Genomic DNA, 22,763 nt, shown 5'->3' on the forward strand with positions numbered 1-22,763 from the left:
GGCAGCAGCCTATGAGATTACTGGTGTAATTGTTCCTCCTCGTCGCCTCACTGGCTGCTCTCATGGCGTGTGTACCAAATCGCACCCCATTCCCTATATCTCCCTATGGGGGCCCTGGTGAAAAGTAGTGCACTGCATAGGGAATAGGGTGCCATTTGGGACGGAACCCGGGGAAACTTTATAGTTTGGAAACCGTTTTTCGAGGGAGGATTTTCATCAGTGTCCTGGCACCGCAAAATAGGAGCACAACAAATGTCTTAGAATGATAACAAATAGGAACAATTCTGGAATTTACACAAGTGTGAAAGGAATGTGGTGGAATTGATGTTATTGCCCTGAAGTGAAATCTTTTAACTTCTATTTACCCTCTCTTGCAATTGGACTGCCTTCTGCTCCTCCATATGTATACTGCCATTTAGCAGACTTTTAAAAAAAAATCCAAAGTGACTTAACATAGTGTGTACACTACATTTTCCTATTTGTACATATACCTATGGGTGGCCCCCAGCGGGAATTGAAACCACAATTCTTACGTTGCCATGCTCTGCCTGCTGGACCACACAGGCAGCACTGACTTCGTTCTCCCTTTCCCAGATGCCTCGACCTCGGGGGAGTCCAAGTCGCGGGTGACAGACAGCTCTCAGTCGCCCACCTACCGCCTCAGAACAGAGCAGGAGCAGGTGGTCCTCTACTCCCCAGAGCAGAACTCGCTCCATGAAAGTGAGGGTCTAATGCAGCTAATTACTAATGCAGCCTCAGGTTCCACTGTGGTGCTGCTCTCTCTCTCTCTCTCTCCCTCTCTCTCTCTCTCTCTCTCTCTCTCTCTCTCTCTCTCTCTCTCTCTCTCTCTCTCTCTCTCTCTCTCTCTCTTTTTTCTTGCACTTTTTCCCTTCCCTTCCCCTCCTCTCATTTTTCTTTTCCTGTCTCTTTTTCTCTCTCTCGTTCTGTCTCCCTCCTTCCCTCTCTCTATAGATTGAATGAGTCAGTGGATGCTACAGTGTGGAAGGGTAGGCAGGTGAAAACAGTCACTGTGTGAGGTCATTAGCACTGTGTGGACTAGCTAAAGGTCATGTAGTGCTTTGAGGACACTCACACTCTCTCCACTCTCCCTCTCTCTCCCCTCCCTCACTATGTTTCTCTCTCTCCTTCTGTCCCTCTCGCCCTCCTTTCCTCTCTCCTTCTCTCTCTCAGGGTCTACAGGGAACTCCCGCAGCTCCACCCAGATGAACTCGTACTCAGACAGTGGCTACCAGGATGCCAGCAGCTACTACAGCAGCCAGAACCAGAATAATCTGGCCAAGGCCGAGCTGAGAATGCAGCACTCGTACCCAGGCACAGGCGGCACCTCCACCCTTCTGAGGACTGCCAGGGCTGAGGGCCAAGCTCAGGTCCAGGTACGGACACGGAGCAGAGAGCACACCGTCTGCGGCAGCCACGACCATGGAGTTGTTTAGAGGGCACACCGTCTGTGGCAGTCCCGGCTATAGAGTTGGATAGAGGGCCGCATGCTATCACAGAAGAGGAAATGGCGAAGATAGGCGATGAGCTCTCTAGTACATCTCTATGGTCGTGACTCAGACACTGACTGGTGTTGAGCACACAGATGCTACTGCCGGCTGCACACAAGTCACAGGGAGATGGTGGGGAAGTTAGAGAAAAGACAGATGAATAAAACCTAGTATACTCCCAAAATACATAGATATAGATGTATATATAGACATAGATATTTGTTGAATGTCTAAGGGAGATCACCGTAAATAGATGTTAGGGCTCTATTAAATGTGGTGTTAAAACGTGTGGGGGTTCCTCAGTAGTTTCTCCTTGTCCGTTCTGGCAGGCTCCGTTGTTAACCGCCACAGCGCCGGGTCGAGCCATGAGGAGGGTGAGCTCGGTGCCCTCCAGGACCCAGTCCCCGGCCTACGGCAGCAGTGTGTCCCCTTCTCGCGGCTCCCTGAGGGCCACCATGGGTAGCAACTACGGTTCTCCCATCATGACGGAGCCCAAGCCCCTGTCCAGTATCTTCTCCACCACCCTGCCCTCGGCGCAGCGCGCCGGCTCCCCTTTCAACACCCAGAAGAGCTCCCCTGCAGCCCTGCGCCGCATGGGCAGCGCCAACTCCCGCTCGGGCAGCGCCAGCCGCGCCACCTCGCCCTACCTGGGGTCGGCATCGGGGCGCATGGGGTCTCCCTTAACGATGGTGGACGGCCCCCTCACCCAGCAGCCGGTGGGGTCGTCGGCGTCTCCGGTGCGCTCCAGCATGACGGCCCAGCCCCAGCACTATGGCTCCACCTTGCCTCGCTCGTTGATCCACCACGACGCAGACCCCTACGGAGCCCAGAGCTATGACGTCTACGAGAGGATGATCCCACGGCCTGACAACCTCACAGGTCCGTTCTTATGCCTTCCCCTTTGTACACAAATACCCAGAAGGCCATATAGATTTTATTTGATTTATTTCACCTTTATTTAACCAGGTAGGCTAGTTGAGAACAAGTTCTCATTTACAACTGCGACCTGGCCAAGATAAAGCATAGCAGTGTGAGCAGACAACACAGAGTTACACGTGGAGTAAACAATTAACAAGTCAATAACACAGTAGAAAAAAAAGAAAAAAAGAGAGTCTATATACATTGTGTGCAAAAGGCATGAGGAGGTAGGTAGAATAATTACAATTTTGCAGATTAACACTGGAGTGATAAATGATCAGATGGTCATGTACAGGTAAAGATACTGGTGTGCAAAAGAGCAGAAAAGTAAATAAATATAAACAGTATGGGGATGAGGTAGGTAAATTGGATGGGCTATTTACCGATAGACTATGTACAGCTGCAGTGATCAGCTGCTCAGATAGCAGATGTTTGAAGTTGGTGAGGGAGATAAAAGTTTCCAACTTCAGCGATTTTTACAATTTGTTCCAGTCACAGGCAGCAGAGTACTGGAACGAAAGGCGTCCAAATGAGGTGTTGGCTTTAGGGATGATCAGTGAGATACACCTGCTGGAGTGCGTGCTACGGATGGGTGTTGCCATCGTGACCAGTGAACTGAGATAAGGCGGAGCTTTACCTAGCATGGACTTGTAGATGACCTGGAGCCAGTGGGTCTGGCGACGAATATGTAGCGAGGGCCAGCCGACTAGAGCATACAGGTCGCAGTGGTGGGTGGTATAAGGTGCTTTAGTAACAAAACGGATGGCACTGTGATAAACTGCATCCAGTTTGCTGATAAGATTGGGTGTGCTCACTCTCTCGAAGTGTCTACTCTCCCTACAGATAATACATGCATGCCTCCACAGAGCAGGAGATAATGTATGCGTCCCAAATTGTACCCTATTGCCTCTATAGTGCACTACTTTTGAAACAGGGCGCTGGTCAAAAGTAGTGCACTATATGCACTGAGTGAACAAAACGAGGTAAATCCAGGTGAAAGCTATGATGCCTTAGCGAAGTCACTTGTTAAATCCACTTCAATCAGTGTAGATGAAGGGGAGGAGAGAGGATAATGAAGGATTTTTACACCTTGATACAACTGAGACATGGATTGTGTATGTGTGCCATTCTGAGTGTGAATGGGCCAGACAAAATATTTAAGTGCCTTTGAACGGGGTATGGTAGCAGGTGCCAGGCACACCGGTTTGTGTCAAGATCTGCAACGCTGCTGGGTTTTTCACACTCAACAGCTTTTCGTGTGTATCAAGCACAGGAGGTTGGTGGCACCTGAATTGGGGAGGACGGGTCTCGTGGTAATGGCTGGAGCAGAATGGGTGGAATGGTATCAACAACATCAATTTGATGCCATTCCATTCGCTCCGTTCCAGCCATTATTATGAGCCGTCCTCCCCTCAGCAGCCTCCACTGGTGTCAAGAATGGTCCACCACCCAAAGGACATCCAGCCAACTTGTCAAACTGTGGGAACCATTGGAGTCAACACGCTTTTGACACCTTGCAGAGTCCGTGCCCCGGCGAATTGAGGCTGTTCTGACGATACGTACGTTTAACGTCCTCTCCACTCCAGTCTGTGGCGCTACTGTCAATGCTTTTCCAATTGGCATGCTGCAACACACAGTGAGACACTGCACACAGCCCAGAGAGCCATTGTCTCCGTCCCAAATAGCACCCTATTCCTTACATAGTGCACTACATTTGACCAGATCACTATGGACCCTGGTCAACCTCTGGTCCAAAGTGGAGCACTATATAGGGGGATAAGGTACCATTCGGGACGCGGGCCATGTCAGTCTGTGGCATGGGCCAAGGCCCCTTTCTCTCTCATGTAGAATCGTGTCATAAACTACAGGCCACTGTTTGAAGGGGAACGCCAGAGGGTTTGGCACAGTTAGATATACTGCCATTGCACTAGAAGGAATGCAAATAGTCTTCCACCCATTGCGGAAAAACTCCTAGAGCTAGAGGTACTAGAAAATAGACTGGCGTTTCTAGGAATAACGTCTTGACATACCAAAGACAAAGCTGCTGTTTCGGCTTTGTTGTTTTGTGTACGTTATCCGATTTGATCCCAATTGCATAAATACGATACGTGCGTTCAAGTCAAGTTAGATTTAGTTTCTCCTGTCAGGTTCATTTAAAATGAAGAAGGGTGCCAGCATACCCTCCCCCTGAGATGAATCAGTGTGTTCTGGTTGACAGCTCCACTAAGTAATTCATATGTTGTGTGTTGATTGATAGATCTGTTGTAATTTCTCTTTGCGGTTGTCAGCCATAGGAGTGTGACTTGACATTTCAAACCCCCGTAAATACTAGCTGCTTGACAGGGAGTCTGTAGAAAGAATGCTGGAAGAATTCTAGAATGATTGTCCTCTGTTGCTGCCGAGGCTTTACTTCTTCCACTGCATCAGAAATGAGCTGGAGACGCGAGGGTTGTGTAGTGCATGTTATCAGACATTTTCTTTCGAGTTTTTGTTCCTCTTTGGAAGAAATGATCCCTGTGGTGCAAAACAGTTTAAATGAAATTATGTTCTATAATTTTCTCACACTAGGGGATTCTCTTCCTGGTACAAAGCAGTATGGGAAACCAGGCTCAGCAACTTCAGAAAGTGTAATAAGAGGCGGTATACGGCCCAAATGCCACCCTGTTCCCTACATAGTCCATTACTTCTGACCAGAGCCCTATGGGCCCTGATTGAAAGTAGTGCACTATGTAGGGAATAGGGTGCCATTAAGGATGCAATCATGTTTTCCACTCCAGAATCATTTCTGATATTTTGAGGCGTTCTTGTCTGAAACATAGTTGTTTAATGCAGGGTTCTCCAAGCCTGTGTCTAGAAAAATACCATTCTGTACATTTTTACTTCAACCCTAATCTAGCACATGAACTGAACCAGGTTAGTTACAACTGGGTTGGAGCAAAAACCTACAGGAGGACAGCGCCCCAGGAACAGGGTTGGACACCCCTTGATTAGAGTGTTCCACTCAAACCTAGAAACCAAGCATGCATTCGTGCTCTGGGCTGTTGGAAGAGAGTGGAACCGGATTCTCTGCTATTGTGGGCCGTTTATCACTACAGTAAGAGTTTGTCCTCTTCGTTTGTCCTCTTCCTTTTAGCCTGAGTACTCCTCGTTTTGCTGCTTTAGGTATCTACTGGAGATAAGCATGTAGGTAGATTATGAAAATGGCACAGGGATTATAAAAGAAGGGGTTACAAATGATTCCTGTTTTCATAATGGACGGCTTTGCAGATGGATATAGAATGCATGCAGCCAATTTCTGGTACAAGGCCTATCTCATTTTACTGAGTGCCTGCCGTCATTTATATACGGTCTATGGTGCCCGTCTTTAAACGAATATTCATATGACTTTGTGTTACTTTGTCTTATTTCAACTGTCCCACTAGTGAAAAAAAAATCTAAACAGTTACATATCCCAATTTAAAAAATCTATATATTTTGGACGATATACAGTATATATTTAGACATTTTACTTGACTCCGAGTATAAACGTGTTTTTTTTTCAGTACCTGTTCCAATGCTCTGGTATTTTTCATCCTATAGCTTGTTCATCTCCTGCTCTCGTCCCTCTTGTCCCTCGCAAATAATAAAATCACAGCATCCAACTGCAAAACATATAGAATTGTGAGAATCGCAATACATCTCGTGAGGTCCCTGACAATGCATAGCCTTTAGTCCCAGATTGCAGCCATATTTCTCCATGTTTTTATCATGAAAAGGTTGCGATGTGAGTGTTTGTTTTTTTACCAACTTTTCCTGCCGCCATTGGATATCGACAGACCTCCTAGTCGATGATGACCTTCAAGGTGAATTCTAACTTCATCATGTTGCCCTCCCCTCATAATGTGCTTGGGTCCGGGTTGAAGTTTCCCCTCGGTACAGATCTAGGAACCAGCTTCCTGTCATGACCTTAACCATTAGTGGGAAAAATGACTCAACTGACCCAAGATCAGCGTCTAGGGGCAACTTCTCCCTAGATTAGTGTCTGAGCATGGCATGTATGTTTTTTTTCCTGTGGGGACGACGCGTGTCACCTTTCTGTTCGTAGCATGATCGTCATTTTCAATCTATTTCCTTTTACAAGCATTAAAACCCCCATTCACATAGGGCAGTGGAGAAATTCCTTCAAATGTAGAGTTATCTTTTCCCGGACCAAGTAAGTCTGTGCCTTTCCCATTACTTTCCTATTACTTTCCCATTACTTTCCCATTTATTTCCCATTACTTTCCTATTACTTTCCCATTACTTTCTTGAACTTTTGTAAATCAGGGCCCAAGAATAATAATCTCCACGAGGCCATTATATCACTGTATTGCCCAGTGTGTGTGTGTGTCTCTCTCTCTCTCTCTCTCTCTCTCTCTCTCTCTCTCTCTCTCTCTCTCTCTCTCTCTCTCTCTCTCTCACTCACTCACTCACTCACTCACTCACTCACTCACTCACTCACTCACTCACTCACTCACTCACTCACTCACTCACTCACTCACTCACTCACTCACTCACTCACTCACTCACTCACTCACTCACTCACTCACTCACTCACTGATGGCCATAATCCACATACGGTGACTGATGATCTCTCTCTCCCAGACACAAATGGCTTTTTAAACCTCTTTCTCCAAGGTGCAAAGTCTGCAAACAGATTGGTCTCTTTGGCCAGTCAAGCCCAATAGCTTCTGCTTTTAAAAATCCACCTTTCCAGAAATAAGTCTCTCACCATTGCCACTTGTTATAGACCAGCCCCCAGCTGTGCCCTAGACACCATATGTGAATGAATTGCCCCCCATGTGAATGAATTGCCCCACGTAATGTTAGGTGACCTAAACTGGGATATGCTTAACACCCCGGCCGTCCTACAATCTAAGCTAGATGCCCTCAATCTCACACAAATTATCAAGGAACCTACCAGGTTCAACTCTAAATCTGTAATCATGAGCACCCTCATAGATATCATCCTGACCAACTTTCCCTCTAAATACACCTCCTGCTGATCCTGCTGTCTTCCACCAGGATCTCAGCGATCACTGCCTCATTGCCTGCATCCGTAATGGGTCCGCGGTCAAATGGCCACCCCTCATCACAGTCAAACGCTCCCTAAAACACGTCAGCAAGCAGGCCTTTCTAATCGACCTGGCCCGGGTATCCTGGAAGGATATTGACCTCATCCCATCAGTAGAGGATGCCTGGTTGCTCTTTAAAAGTGCTTTCCTCACCATCTTAAATAAGCATGCCCCTTTCAAAAAATGTAGAACTAGGAAAAGATATAGCCCCTTGGTTCACCCCAGTCTTGACTGCCCTTGACCAGTACAAAAACATCCTGTGGTGTACTGCATTAGCATCAAATAGCCCCAGCGATATGCAACTTTTCATGGAAGTCAGGAACCAATATACACAGTCAGTTAGGAAAGCTAAGGCTAGCTTGTTCAAACAGAAATTTGCATCCTGTAGCACTAATTCCAAAAAGTTTTGGGACACTGTAAAGTCCATGGAGAATAAGAGCACCTCCCCCCAGCTGCCCACTGCAGTGAGGCTAGGAAACACTGTCATCACCGATATCCGATTATCGAAAAATTTCAATAAGCATTTTTCTACGGCTGGCCATGCTTTCCACCTTGCTACCCTTACCCCGGCCATCAGCTCTGCACCCCCCGCAGCAACTGGCCCAAACCCCAACCGCTTCTCCTTCACCCAAATCCAGACAGCTGATGTTCTGAAAGTGCTGCAAAATCTGGATCACTACAAATCACGTGGGCTAGACAATCTGGACTCTCTCTATCAAAAATTATCCGCCAAAATTGTTGCAAACCTTATTACTAGCTTGTTCAACCTCTCTTTCTTATCGTCTGAGATCCCCAAAGATTGGAAAGCTGCCACGGTCATCCCCCTCTTCAAAGGGGGAGACATTCTAGACCCAAACTGTTATAAACCTATATCCATCCTGCCTTGCCTTTCTAAAATCTTCGAAAGCCAAGTTAACAAACAGATCACCGACCACTTCGAATCCCACCGTACCTTCTCCACTATGAAATCTGGTTTCCGAGCTGGTCATGGGTGCACCTCAGCCATGCTCAAGTTCCTAAATGATATCATAACCACCATTGATAAAAGACAGTACTGTGCAGCCGTCTTCATCGACTTGGCCAAGGCTTTCGACTCTGTCAATCACCGCATTCTTATCGGCAGACTCAATAGCCTTGATTTCTCAAATGACTGCCTCTCCTGGTTCACCAACTACTTCTCTGATAGAGTACAGTGTGTCAAATCAGAGGGCCTGTTGTCCAGACCTCTGGAAGTCTCTATGGGGGTGCCACAGGGTTCAATTCTCGGACCAGACTTTTCTCTGTATATATCAATGATGTCGCTCTTGCTGCTGGTGACTCTCTGATCCACCTCTATGCAAACGACTCCATTCTGTATACATCTGGCCCTTCTCTGGACACTGTGTTAGCAAACCTCCATACATGCCATACAATGCATGTAAAACTAAATGCATGCTCTAAATGCATGCTGCCCGCACCTGCCCTACTCTGGACGATTCTGACTTATGTGGACAACTACAAATACCTAGGTGTCTGGTAAGACTGTAACTCTCCTTCCAGACTCACATTAAGCATCTCTAATCCAAAATTAAATATGTGCATGGCACAGTTGCTCTCCTATGGTCATCTGGGCCAGAACTGCCTGTGTGACCTGTGGATTATGTCTGCAGTAGCAGTGGAAGGGATGTGGATGTTCACACGCCCTCGCTCATTTGCATTCAGTCGACAAATGCCACCGGTCAGTTGAAACCTGAGTCCGACCTGAAGTCTGCAGGCTGCAGCCCTCTCTCCCTCTCTGTCTCTGGCCAGAGCCAGACCACGATCCGCCCCCTCCCTGGTCTCCCCTCCTCTTCCCCCACCTGCTGCAGCATTGGCAGGAAGTCATTTCTCCTCTCTCCTGATGAAAATTGGAAGATGAAGACAGGCCATTATGCCCGATGTCCATTTCAGAGCACTGGAGGAGAGCAAAGGGAAATGGCGATCAACAGCTTCTACGCAGGTGGGGTGCTCAGCCCACGCCCAACGTAAACACTTTGGTTTACAGACACACTGGTGTAGAGTTCAAGCTTCCAGCTTTTCATACTTGTGTAATCTTCTTCTTGGGAGCGGAACAGATTGTTTTCATGGATTTTGCTTTTCTTACTCCCTTGTTGGGAAAAGGTTTTGAGAATTATTTTGGACCAGGAATGTAAGTCAGCTGCATCCATTTAAATGTTTGTTTCTGCGGAGTCGGTGTGCCAAACCACCACCTCCCTACAGTACGTCTGGCCTCTGCCAAGTGCAATCTGTTAGGGCCACAGGAGGAGTTTAAGGCAGCATTAAACAAGTATAACACGCCATGAATGTTCATCACAGACAGTCATATATTATTTTCAGAGACAATTTGAGGCTGCTTCCGAACCTGAATGCTACATTTCACCAGGGAAGCAGAATAAAGGCACAGGGATTAGCGTGCTAAGGTTTATAATGGTGCTGTTAAGAGAGCGAGAAAGAGAGAGAGAGAGAGAGAGAGAGATGAAGGGAGGGAGAGGGAGAGAGAGAGCCTGCAGAGCAGAGCGGGATGGATATGCATGGATGCTCTTGTCTCTGGGAGACTTCTTCCTCTCCTCCCTCTCTCCTCTCCAGCTACAGTTCTACTGAAAGCCTTCCTTATGTTTGATGGGTTTAGCTGATTATTGGGCTGTGGCAGGCTGTGATGTGGTGTCCTACACTGGCTCATTGATATTCCCCCCTCTCTCGTTGGCAACATTTAAACAAGAGAAGCTGAAGCGATTTACTTCCAGACGGAAAGAACACCTAAGCGTCCGAAGCGCTGCAGATTGATTGACTGAGCCACTGCTGGGCGTGTCGCCACATCAGCACACATTAACCTCGCCAATGACAAGTCCCACCTTGGGCTGGAAATGTCCTGTAATTTCACCCAAATTCACAGGTTTTCCGGGAAATCCCAGTTAGAAGTTTCCCGGAACCAGGAGGGAAAACCAGGGAATTTTGAGAAAGTTTGTGGAGTTGTGTAGCCTGAGTCCTTTCCCTTCCCGTCTTCTCTGAAGCAATGCAATAGATGTCACTACCTCTTACCGTTTTAGAGGATGGCATTAGCTATGCTTTCCGTGTCGCCCAGTAAACTGTTTGAATAGGGTTTAGACTCCACTGGCTTGTCGTTTAGCTGTTCATTAGTTAGTGTGCGAAGCTGGAGGTTATCAGGGGTCTCGCTGTTGCAATACCCCCCCCCCCTCTCTCTCTCCACAGCTGAAGGCACACTGCAGATGCTCCAGAGGTCATGTTTATTTGGTCCTGTTTCTAAGGCGGAGGAGAACAGTGTGCTGCTACTGAGTATATATCTAGCTGCCTCACTGGGCTTCAACTCTCCTGGAGAAAGACGTATATATTTCATATTTATTTATTCCTTTTCGCTGTCTTGAACTCCGATAAGAATCCCTAATTCATTTCGTTAACGCATGACAGCGTCAGTGTTGAGCAGCTTTGGAGCCTCAGCTCGCCGGGCAGTGTTGGACCGGCGCCCGCTCTATTGAAGCGAGGGACGTGGGCAGTGACTGTTCAGTGAGTCGGCCACTGCGGTCTCTCTCGCACTGGGGCTGGGGGAGTCGAGTTGAGGGGAGTTAAGACCCCTTGGTGCGACTTTACGTCACACGCACATTCACATGAGCCAAGTGTGTTGGGATCCATTTGCCTGAAGCTGAGGGGATCGGAGAGTATCGTGGCGTTAGCATCATGGCCCTGGAGCTTCGGATTTATATGTGTGGATGCAGAGCAGCATATGCTTCATAATTGCTGTAGGCTTGGGATGCGTCCCAAATGGTACCCTATTCCCTGTATAGTCCACTACTTTTATCGATTTCCAGTCAAAACCAGAAAATAGGGTGCCATTTGGGACGCTGAAATTGTTCCACATTTGAACCGACCGGCCCTTGTGTCAGTCAGCTAGTCAGCCATGCTGCGTTGCGACTCCACCAAATACTATCGTCATAGTAATTATTCTGGTGTGAATTTGTCATTTGACTGACCTCAGTGGGGTTTCCCCCTGGTAGATGAGTTTATGGGGAAGAGAACCCCCCTCTCCATTTGCAGAAACACGCTTGGCCACATCCTGACATTTTTATGGCTCAGCCTTGTTCTACTGGCCTATATATCTTCTCTCTCACTACAAAGCCTGAGAATGGGGAAGGCAACTTCTATCCTGTCAAGGCACGGGGCGGCATTCTAAATGGAACACTAATCCCTTTGTAGTGCACTACTTTTGACCAGAGCCTCATGGCTCCTGGTCAAAAGTAGTGCACTACATAGGAAATAGGGTGCCATGTGGTACTCTTCCCATTTGTGGCCTCTCATACTGAAAAATGATGCTGGGCGGTTTCAACTAGTGATTGAGGCTTTGGGTTCTATTTCACTCTTTTTCCCCTCCTAGGCCAGATAGGTGCTATGAGAAGTATGGCTAAGAGTACATTTTCCCAGCTAAGTTGCTAGAGAGAAGAGAGTGTGTTAACTAATAAGCTGAATCATTGAGAGAGGGTGGAGATGAGAGCTGGGGCGGTGTGGCATGAAAAACTGAAAAAGCTACTGCCTTTAGCATTACACAGAATTGGAGATGAGACATGAATTCATTTCAATTAAGACTTTAGTGGCTTAAATGTCAAACTCCAACGTGGGTAACGCAGAGTTTTTCCTCTGAGCTCTCGCTAGCAATTCCAGAGTGCCTGAATCATCGCAGTTGATCCCTATCTGTGGTGTGTGCTGCTGTGTAGTGGCTCCAGTGCTGTCACTGTGTGATGCTAATGGTGATTAGGGGTGACACACTGGGAGATGCACGAGGCCGGTGGCAGTCTCTAACCCGGAACCTGTACTACTGTCTTGGGCACTCTCCCCTCTATAGTGCCCTACTTTTGACCAAGGCCCAAAAACTAGTGCACCATATCAGGAATAAGTTGTCATTTGGGATGCAGACTTACGCTCCCTCGCCTCCCTCCCCTATCTCTCTAGGCATGCGGAGCTCGTACGCCAGTCAGCACAGCCAGCTGGGCCAGGACCTGAGGTCAGCCATGTCCCCTGACCGACACATCATGCCCATTTACGAGGACAGAACCTTCCATGGGCCCCTGTACCGCAGCCCCAGCCACCAGGGCCCCGTGGACCTCAACCATGCCTCGCAGAGCGCCATCTACAGGGGGCCCTCAGGTACAGTAACCACATGACCAGGCCTGTAAAATGCCTGTAACTTTCACAAAATTCACAGGTTTTCCAGTAATCCTGGTTGGAGGATTCCCGGATTTCCTGTTTATTCCTTCCTAATTCCGAGAATCTTTCAACTGGGATTTCTGGGAAAACCCTATTGTCGTCTCGGTGTGCACTGATGAGAACACTAATGTAAACAATATGGTATCAGGGCATTAATAAGCAGATTTGATCAGCAGTGAGGACAGACAGGCAGCATTAGTGAGAAACAGATGTTGAGGAGAGAGCAGTATCCTTAATTTAAAATGACTCTGTCATGGTTTATATATGTTAGATCCCCACTCTAGCCCAGATGCTCTCTCTCTCTGTCTCTCTCTGTCTCTCTCTCTCTGTCTCTCTCTCTCTCTCTCACTCACTCACTCACTCACTCACTCACTCACTCACTCACTCACTCACTCACTCACTCACTCACTCACTCACTCACTCACTCTCTTTCACACTCTCTCACTCACTCAATCTCACTCGGGAACACTTTGTGCCCAAGCCAGACAGCCATCCAGCCCTCCAGCCCAGCCAGTCTGCATGCTAGCCTGTCTCTCCATCCTTCCCTTCCTCCCTCCTCTGTCAAAGATGGTTCTGAGACAGTAGAGGAGACAGGCATGGGCTGATACTCAAGCCACAAAAGAGTCAATTACCTGTGTGTCACACTCATAATGAGAAGAGGGATGAGGGGCCAGGGGACAGTAGGATGTCCACACAGGCTGCATCCTAAACGGCACCCAATTACCTATTAAGTGCACTACTTTTGTTTGACCAGGGCCTAAAAGTAGGGCATGCCCAGCCCGTGCCTCAAATGGCACCCTATTTAGTGCACTACTTTTGATCAGGGCCCATGGAGAATTGTGTGCCATTTGGGACTCAGACATTGCAGCCACTGCCAGTGGTTTGTGTTTGGGAAGGTAGCATTCTCTCCTCACCCCCCCATCGCCCTCGTCCTCCAGCACTCACCTAATTCAGCATCCTCTATTCAGCAGACCTGAGATCCTGCCTGACCCATAAGTCCAGTAATAAATGGTATTGATGCTCAGAAGAAGCCTCTCAGATAACGATAAGGGCCCATAATGTGCTTGCGCCCAGCTATATTGAGAGGAATAGAAAAAAGGAAGTTTGGGCCTCATTAGAAGAGAAAAAAAAACAAATTTCATCCCCAAGCACTCTTTGTTACGGTGTGAAATTACATTTGTATGGCCTTTTTCTACGGCAACATTCTTTATCTGCAGTATTTCTGGTGTATTTCTCGTGAGAACGAGGGTTATTTATGCTAAATGGCTATATTGATTCCTGGCGCAGAAAAATAACATTGCCAAACTCAGGTACGGCTAGAATGCAAATGCTGATCAATGCTGATTTTGTAGCATTTTAGAGATGGAGTGTTTTTTTTCCCATATAAGACTTTTTTAGTAGACTTTAAAAGTGGTGACTTGTAGCCAGGTTTTGTTTACTTAAGAAACTATGAGAATTGATCTGTAGTTACATAAAGTATAACTTTGTTGATTAAGGGACACTTTTCTACATATACATTTTAGTCATTTAGCAGATGCCCTTTTCCAGAGCAACTCAAAGGTACCACATTGATCCTAAAGGGATACTGCAAGGTAATTCTACATACCCAGAGTCAAATGAACCTATAGATACCATGTCTACAGGTACTGCATACAGAGACTCGCGGTATCCCTTTCAGATAGCAAGGTGAGGCAACCACATGTCACCGTCATAGTAAGTAAACAAATCCTCAATAAAACAGCCGTCAGTAAAGTCTGTGCTGGTAAGAAAAGACAAATGTGAGTTTTAGTGATATTTCCGGATATTTGCAGTGGGTGTTTTTTTCTGCGGTGTGCTAGTTGAGTCACCCCCATAACCTACAGTGCATTATGAAAGTATTTAGACCCCTCGACTGTTTCCACATTTTGTTAAGTTACAGCCTTATTCTAAAATGGATTCAAAAATATATATAATTCTCATCAATACCCCATCATGACAAAGTGAAAGTTTGTTGCAAAAACTAGAAATATCTTATTTACTTAGGTATTCAGACCCTTTGCTATGAAATTCGAAATTGAGCTCAGGTGCATTCTGTTTCCATTGATCATCCTTGAGATGTTTCTACAACTTGATTGGAGTCCACCTGTGGTGAATTCAATTGATTGGACATGATTTGAAAAGGCACACACCTGTCTATATAAGGTCCCACAGTTGACAGTGCATGTCAGAGCAAAAACCAAGCCATGGGGTCGAAGCAATTGTCTGCAGGATTATGTTAAGGCACAGATCTGGGGAAGGGTACCAAAACATTTATGCAGCATTGAAGGTCTCCAAGAACACAGTGGCCTCCATCATTCTTAAATGGAAGAAGTTTGGAACCACCAAGATCTTCCTAGAGCTGGCCACCCGGACAAACTGAGCAATCGGGGGAGAAGGGCCTTGGTCAGGGAAGTGACCAACAACCCTATGGTCACTCTGACAGAGCTTTATAGTTCCTCTGTGGAGGTGGGAGAACCTTCCAGAAGGACAACCATCTCTGCAGCACTCTGGCAATCAGGCTTTTATGGTAGAGTGGCCAGACAGAAGCCACTCCTCAGTAAAAGGCACATGACAGCCGCTTGAAGTTTTCCAAAGGGCACCTAAAGACTCTCAGACCATGAGAAACAAGATTCTCTGTTCTGTTTGTCCTGAATGCCAAGCTTCACGTCTGGAGGAAACATGGGACCATCCCTACGGTGAAGCATGGTGGTGGCAGCATCATGCTGTGGGGATTTTTTCAGTGGCAGGGACTGGGAGACTAGTCAGGATCGAGGGAAAGACAGAGAGATCCTTAATGAAAACCTGATCCAGAACGCTCAGGACCTTAGACTGGGTGAAAAGGTTCCCCTTCCAACGGAACAACAACCCTAAGCACACAGCCAAGACAACGCAGGAGTGGCTTCGGGACCAGTCTCTCAGACTTGAACCCGACCAAACATCTCTGGAGAGACTTGAAAATAGCTGTGCAGCAACACTCCCCATCCAACCTGACAGAGCTTGAGAGATTCCGTAGAGAAGAATGAGAGAAACTCCCCAAATACAGGTGTGCCAAGCTTGTAGTGTCATACCCGAGAAGACTGGAGGCTGTTATCGCTGCCAATACTTATGTAAATGTCATATTCCATTTTTTGTTTTTTAATACATTTTCAAATATTTTCTAATATTTTTGCTTTGTTATTATGGGGTATTGTGTGTAGATTGATGAGGGGAAAAAAAGTTTTAATCAATTTTAGAATAAGGCTGTATCGTAACAAAATGTGGAAAAAGTGAAGGGGTCTGAATACTTTCCGAATGCACCGTATGCACAGCCCGAAGGCAGCGAGTCTGGACTGGCCTATGAACTCCCAAGCAGAGCGGGGCATTGATGTGGGAAAAAATGATTTTTGGAGGGACGCTTCAATTTGACGTCCTGTTTCTGGTGGGAGGGACTGTGTGTGTGTGTGTGTACTGTGAGTGTCGTATGTGTGCCTTGTGTGTGTTTGTTTGCAGCGTATGCAGACCCAGTCCCTACAGGATGTTAGGATAGAAATGTGACTGGAGGAGAGGAGAGCAGCAGTCAAGCTGTCACGCAGTCACGTGGGCTATGTGTAATGCTCGGAGCAGGAAGGCGGTCAAGGGCCAGGCTGTGTGTGTGTGTGTGTGTGTGTGTGTGTGTGTGTGTGTGTGTGTGTGTGTGTGTGTGTGTGTGTGTGTGTGTGTGTGTGTGTGTGTGTGTGTGTGTGTGTGTGTGTGTGTGTGTGTGTGTGTGTGTGTGTGTGTGATATTGTGAGAGAAACTAGGTCACAATATCACAACGCGAGGAGGGAGAGAGGGGGGCAGAAAAATAAACATTGTTGTATGGACAGTGACACAGTCAAGACGCTCGTCGACTAAATTTTTGCCATTGCCTGGAAGATTCGAAGGAAGGATGTCCTGTTGGTGTGTTTATGTGTTAGCTTAGTTGGCGCTAGTGCCGGTGCGGTTTCACCAAGATAGGAAGGGCTGTGTGTGTCTATTCCTGTGCCGGACACTTGGCCGGGCTCACTGCACTGTGTGGAGCTGGCCTCCAAACACGCTGAAGCAGACAGGAAAGAGGGATAAGAAGAGGAGTGTTGCTGGATCACCTACTGCAAGACTGCAGCCCTGTGAGAAAACCTGCAGGATCTGCCTGGCTTAATCCTACCTCTTTCAAAAAAACAGTCCCTTTTGAAGAAGGAGACTTGTATAGTGTGGAGTCATGGGAGTGCAGATTTACCCTCGTCGTTAAGTGGAACCAGATTGGAGGAATTGCTGTGTGAGTGAAAAAGCCTTGTGTGTTTTCAGCTTGATCAGTTGAAAAAGGACTGCAGCAGCACGACCACTAACTGTCAGTCCACGAGGAAAGGCATCAACACTGTCGGTGAATCGGTGTTAGTAATGACAGGGATACAGGCTTAACTGGAAGGACAATCAAGGCAAAATAGCATTGTTGTGGATGGAATCCCAGAGTCTCCGAACGAGACCTGGACGGAGTCTGAGGTGAAAGTGAGGAAAATGATTGAAGAGCTGCCGATAGATCATAAGAAGATTGAGGTGGAGTGCGCCCACAGGATTGAAAAACCTATCCAGGTGACAAACCCAGGTCGATAGCGATAAGGTTCCTCAGGTACAAAGGTGGCTGTTATGGACAGTGCCAAGAACTTGAGAGGAACCGGCATCTTCCTCAATGACGACAACGCTGAAACTGTGCGCCAGAGGCGAAGAGAACTGATACCAGCCACTAAAGCTGACAGAGAGCGTGGGGACGTTGCTTACATCTGCTACGACAGGCTCGTTGTCCACCCTCCCACCCAAAAGCCTGAAAGGGGTGAGAGAACCAAGCAGAGGGGTTCATAGTCTAAGCCCCGCACCCGTATTGAGGCTTGCTTTGTTTGTGGTTTCCCACATGATGCTTATCTCTAATAAGCTACCCAGGAAATGGCTAAAAAGAGCCCATATTAATTTAGGCAGCCTAAGAAATAAGGTTCATGAAATCAATGACTTGCTTACCTCAGATAACATTCATATATTAGCCATCACTGAGACTCACTTTGATAACACAGCAGTAGCAATACAGGGATATAACATCTATAGAAGAGACAGGAATGCATATGGTGTCCCTGTATGTTTTTAGAGACACATTCCTGTGAACCTCAGAGGAGATCTCACGCCAAAGGTTGTCAAAGTGTTGTGGTTGCAGGTTCACCAGACACATCTAAAGCCTATTCTTTTGGGGTGCTGCTATCGGCCTGCCAAATGCGAACAGTCAGTATTTGGATAATATGTGTGAAACGCTTGATAGTGTAGGTGATGTTAACAGACAGGTCTCTTTTCTGAGTGACCGGAATATAGACTGCTTCCTATTGAGTTGTCCGCTTAAAAAGAAGAAGCTCACTGTAACCAACGTCTAGTTCAGGTTATTGATCGAGCTGCCAGGGTGTTCACAAACAGTCCAGGTACTATATCACCCATGTGTATTGATTATATTTGTACTCATTCTGCAGAACTTTGTTCTGAAGATGTATCCACACCCGTTGGATGTAGTAACCGCAATATAATAGCTTTATCCAGAAAAGCCAAAGTTCCAAAGGCAGGGCCTAAAATAATATGTAAAGAGATCATACGAAAAGTTTGGTCGTGGTTCCTATGCTGAAGATATAAAGAAGATGGATTGGTCTGATGTGTGTAATGAGGAGAATCCAGACGCTGCACTTCAAGCATTTATGGAATTGCTCCGTCCAGCTATTGATAAACATGCACCTGTTAAGAAACTGACTGTTAGAACTGTTAAGGCTCCATGGATTGATGAGGAGCTGCAAAACTGTATGGTTGAATGAGAAGGAAGCAAAAGGAGTGGATAATGAGTCTGTCTGCACATCTGACTTACTGCAAATTGAGAAATGATGTGGCTAAACTCAACATAAAGAAGAAGAAACTAAGATAAATGATATAAAATATGATGGGGGGGGGGGGAAGCTTTGGAGAAATTGAAATGAAATTATGGGCAGAAAGACACATTCAACACGGTCTTTTATCGAATCAGATGACTCGTTCATCACAAAACTCTTTGATGTGACCAATTATTTCGAAAACTACTTACTTCATTGGCAAACTCAGGCATGAAATGCCAACAACAAACTGTTGGCCATCATATTCATGCATAAAATGCCAAGAAAAGCAATGGCAATTAACATTTCATAAAGTTAGCGGAGAAGAGGTTAAAACATTGTGTCTGGCCCTCAATAATGAGAAACCGCCCGGTATTGACAACTTAGATGGGAAGCTGCTGAGGATGGTAGCGGAATATGTTGCCTATTTCCCACATCTTCAAGATGAGAAAAATGTTTTCCCTCCACTTCCCTCCAGGTCTAATGTCATCCCGCTACCCAAGAATTATAAAGCACCCTTTTCTGGTTCTATCAGCAGACCAATAAGACTACTGCCAGCTCTTGGCAAAATTTTGGAAAGAATTGTGTTGGATCAGATACAATGTTCTTTATCTATGAACAAACATACTTTTAGCATTCCTATAGAGAAGGGTGTTCTACATGTACTACACTGACACGAATGACTGCTGTAATACATTGTTTAATAAGAAGATGGTGGGAGCTGTACTGATAGATTTCGGTGCAGCCTTTTGAAATGATTGACCATAATCTGTTAGAGGAAAAACGTACGTGTTGCGGCTTTACTCCCTCTGCCACACCCTATGCCAACGACTTGCAGTTCGTTTCAGAATGGGTGGAGAGCAATAAACTAGTCCTGAATATATCTAAGACTAATAAGAGCATAGTATTTCGTACAAATCATTCCTTAAGCTGTAGACCTAAGCTGGATCTGGTTATGGAAAATGTGGCTATAGACATATATATATAGGGCCATGATGGCATAGAACTCCCTGCCATTTCAAATCACTCAAGCAGGCAGCAAAAGTAGCTTTAAATTTTTTTTTTTTTTTTTTTTTTTTTTTTAAACGAATAATGCAGCACATCACAACATCTCCGACCTAAATAGCGGTAGCATGTCCCTCTGTAGCACATCTGGTATTTGGGTGAAAGTGAAAGATAAGATGTGCCTTTGGCATCAGGATATCAGGGCCAGCTGAGAGGAAGTGATGGTAAGCAACGGCCTCGGTAGAGTAAGGAGGTACTCCTCCGTAGTGTGATGGTCTCAAATGAAATCACATTTTATTTGTCACGTGCTTTGTAAACAACACGTGTGAACTAACAGTGAGATGCTTACTTCCCAACAATGCAGAGGAAGAAAATGGAGAAATAATAGCAAAGTAAAACACGTAATAATAAAAGTAATGATAAACACAATGAGTAAGGATAACTTGGCTATATACACGGGGTACCAGTACTGAGTACTTACTGTTATTCAGTAGAGCAAAGTTTTATTGAGAGTGTATTCTTATTTTGTGTTTGACTGGTAGATGCTGCTGGGTGTGTGTGTGTGTGTGTGTGTGTGTGTGTGTGTGTGTGTGTGTGTGTGTGTGTGTGTGTGTGTGTGTGTGTGTGTGTGTGTGTGTGTGTGTGTGTGTGTGTGTGTGTGTGTGTGTGTGTGTGTGTGTGTGTGTGTGTGTGTGTGTGTGTGTGTGTGTGTGTGGTGCGGGGAATGACAATAGAAATGCAAAACAAGATTCTGAGAACCGGAGGAAACTCCATAAGAGAACTGGAGGAAACTCCATTTATTTTATGAACAAGTCCAAAGGACACGCACTATATCTTAGCTAACCCTTTATGGGTGGTAGACTGTAACACATTACACTATATCTTAGCTAACCCTTTATGGGTGGTAGACTGTAACACATTACACTATATCTTAGCTAACCCTTTATGGGTGGTAGACTGTAACACATTACACTATATCTTAGCTAACCCTTTATGGGTGGTAGACTGTAACACATTACACTATATCTTAGCTAACCCTTTATGGGTGGTAGACTGTAACACATTACACTATACTTTAGCTAACCCTTTATGGGTGGTAGACTGTAACACATTACACTATATCTTAGCTAACCCTTTATGGGTGGTAGACTGTAACACATTACACTATATCTTAGCTAACCCTTTATGGGTGGTAGACTGTAACACATTGCACTATACCTTAGCTAACCCTTTATGGGTGGTAGACTGTAACACATTACACTATACCTTAGCTAACCCTTTATGGGTGGTAGACTGTAACACATTACACTATATCTTAGCTAACCCTTTATGGGTGGTAGACTGTAACACATTACACTATATCTTAGCTAACCCTTTATGGGTGGTAGACTGTAACACATTACACTATATCTTAGCTAACCCTTTATGGGTGGTAGACTGTAACACATTACACTATACTTTAGCTAACCCTTTATGGGTGGTAGACTGTAACACATTACACTATATCTTAGCTAACCCTTTATGGGTGGTAGACTGTAACACATTACACTATATCTTAGCTAACCCTTTATGGGTGGTAGACTGTAACACATTGCACTATACCTTAGCTAACCCTTTATGGGTGGTAGACTGTAACACATTACACTATACCTTAGCTAACCCTTTATGGGTGGTAGACTGTAACACATTACACTATATCTTAGCTAACCCTTTATGGGTGGTAGACTGTAACACATTACACTATATCTTAGCTAACCCTTTATGGGTGGTAGACTGTAACACATTACACTATATCTTAGCTAACCCTTTATGGGTGGTAGACTGTAACACATTACACTATACTTTAGCTAACCCTTTATGGGTGGTAGACTGTAACACATTACACTATATCTTAGCTAACCCTTTATGGGTGGTAGACTGTAACACATTACACTATATCTTAGCTAACCCTTTATGGGTGGTAGACTGTAACACATTACACTATACCTTAGCTAACCCTTTATGGGTGGTAGACTGTAACACATTACACTATACTTTAGCTAACCCTTTATGGGTGGTAGACTGTAACACATTACACTATACCTTAGCTAACCCTTTATGGGTGGTAGACTGTAACACATTACACTATACCTTAGCTAACCCTTTATGGGTGGTAGACTGTAACTCATTACACTATACCTTAGCTAACCCTTTATGGGTGGTAGACTGTAACACATTACACTATACCTTAGCTAACCCTTTATGGGTGGTAAGACTGTAACACATTACACTATATCTTAGCTAACCCTTTACGGGTGGTAGATTGTAACACATTACACTATATCTTAGCTAACCCTTTATGGGTGGTAGACTGTAACACATTACACTATATCTTAGCTAACCCTTTACAGGTAACACATTACACTATACTTTAGCTAACCCTTAACGGGTGGTAGACTGTGACACATTACACTATACCTTAGCTAACCCTTTATGGGTGGTAGACTGTAACACATTACACTATATCTTAGCTAACCCTTTATGTGTGGTAGACTGTAACACATTACACTATATCTTAGCTAACCCTTTATGGGTGGTAGACTGTAACACATTACACTATACTTTAGCTAACCCTTTACGGGTGGTAGACTGTAACACATTACACTATACTTTAGCTAACCCTTTACGGGTGGTAGACTGTAACACATTACACTATACTTTAGCTAACCCTTTATGGGTGGTAGACTGTAACACATTACACTATACTTTAGCTAACCCTTTATGGGTGGTAGACTGTAACACATTACACTATACTTTAGCTAACCCTTTATGGGTGGTAGACTGTAACACATTACACTATACCTTAGTTAATCCTTTATGGGTGGTAGACTGTGACACATTACACTATATTGGTCAATCTGGTAAAACATTTGAATTTCTTCTATATCAAATCAAATTTATTTATATAGCCCTTCGTACATCAGCTGATATCTCAAAGTGCTGTACAGAAACCCAGCCTAAAACCCCAAACAGCAAACAATGCAGGTGTAAAAGCACGGTGGCTAGGAAAAACTCCCTAGAAAGGCCAAAACCTAGGAAGAAACCTAGAGAGGAACCGGGCTATG

The 22,763-nt window shown here is 45.5% G+C and overlaps 1 protein-coding gene across 6 annotated transcripts in view; it reads left to right on the forward strand.

Annotated features, from left to right (window-relative positions):
• LOC124042212 (plakophilin-4-like) overlaps positions 1–22,763 on the forward strand; it is a 119,150-nt gene that overhangs the window by 62,260 nt on the left and 34,127 nt on the right. For all 6 annotated transcript variants that reach the window (XM_046360630.1, XM_046360638.1, XM_046360643.1 and 3 more), the window contains 4 exons: positions 595–720; positions 1,192–1,394; positions 1,838–2,387; positions 12,497–12,691. In XM_046360630.1, the coding sequence (XP_046216586.1) occupies positions 595–720; positions 1,192–1,394; positions 1,838–2,387; positions 12,497–12,691 (1,074 nt within the window). The remainder of the gene's footprint in view (positions 1–594; positions 721–1,191; positions 1,395–1,837; positions 2,388–12,496; positions 12,692–22,763) is intronic.

This window comes from Oncorhynchus gorbuscha, linkage group LG01 (assembly GCF_021184085.1).
Source record: "Oncorhynchus gorbuscha isolate QuinsamMale2020 ecotype Even-year linkage group LG01, OgorEven_v1.0, whole genome shotgun sequence".
In the NCBI taxonomy this organism is placed as follows: domain Eukaryota; kingdom Metazoa; phylum Chordata; class Actinopteri; order Salmoniformes; family Salmonidae; genus Oncorhynchus; species Oncorhynchus gorbuscha.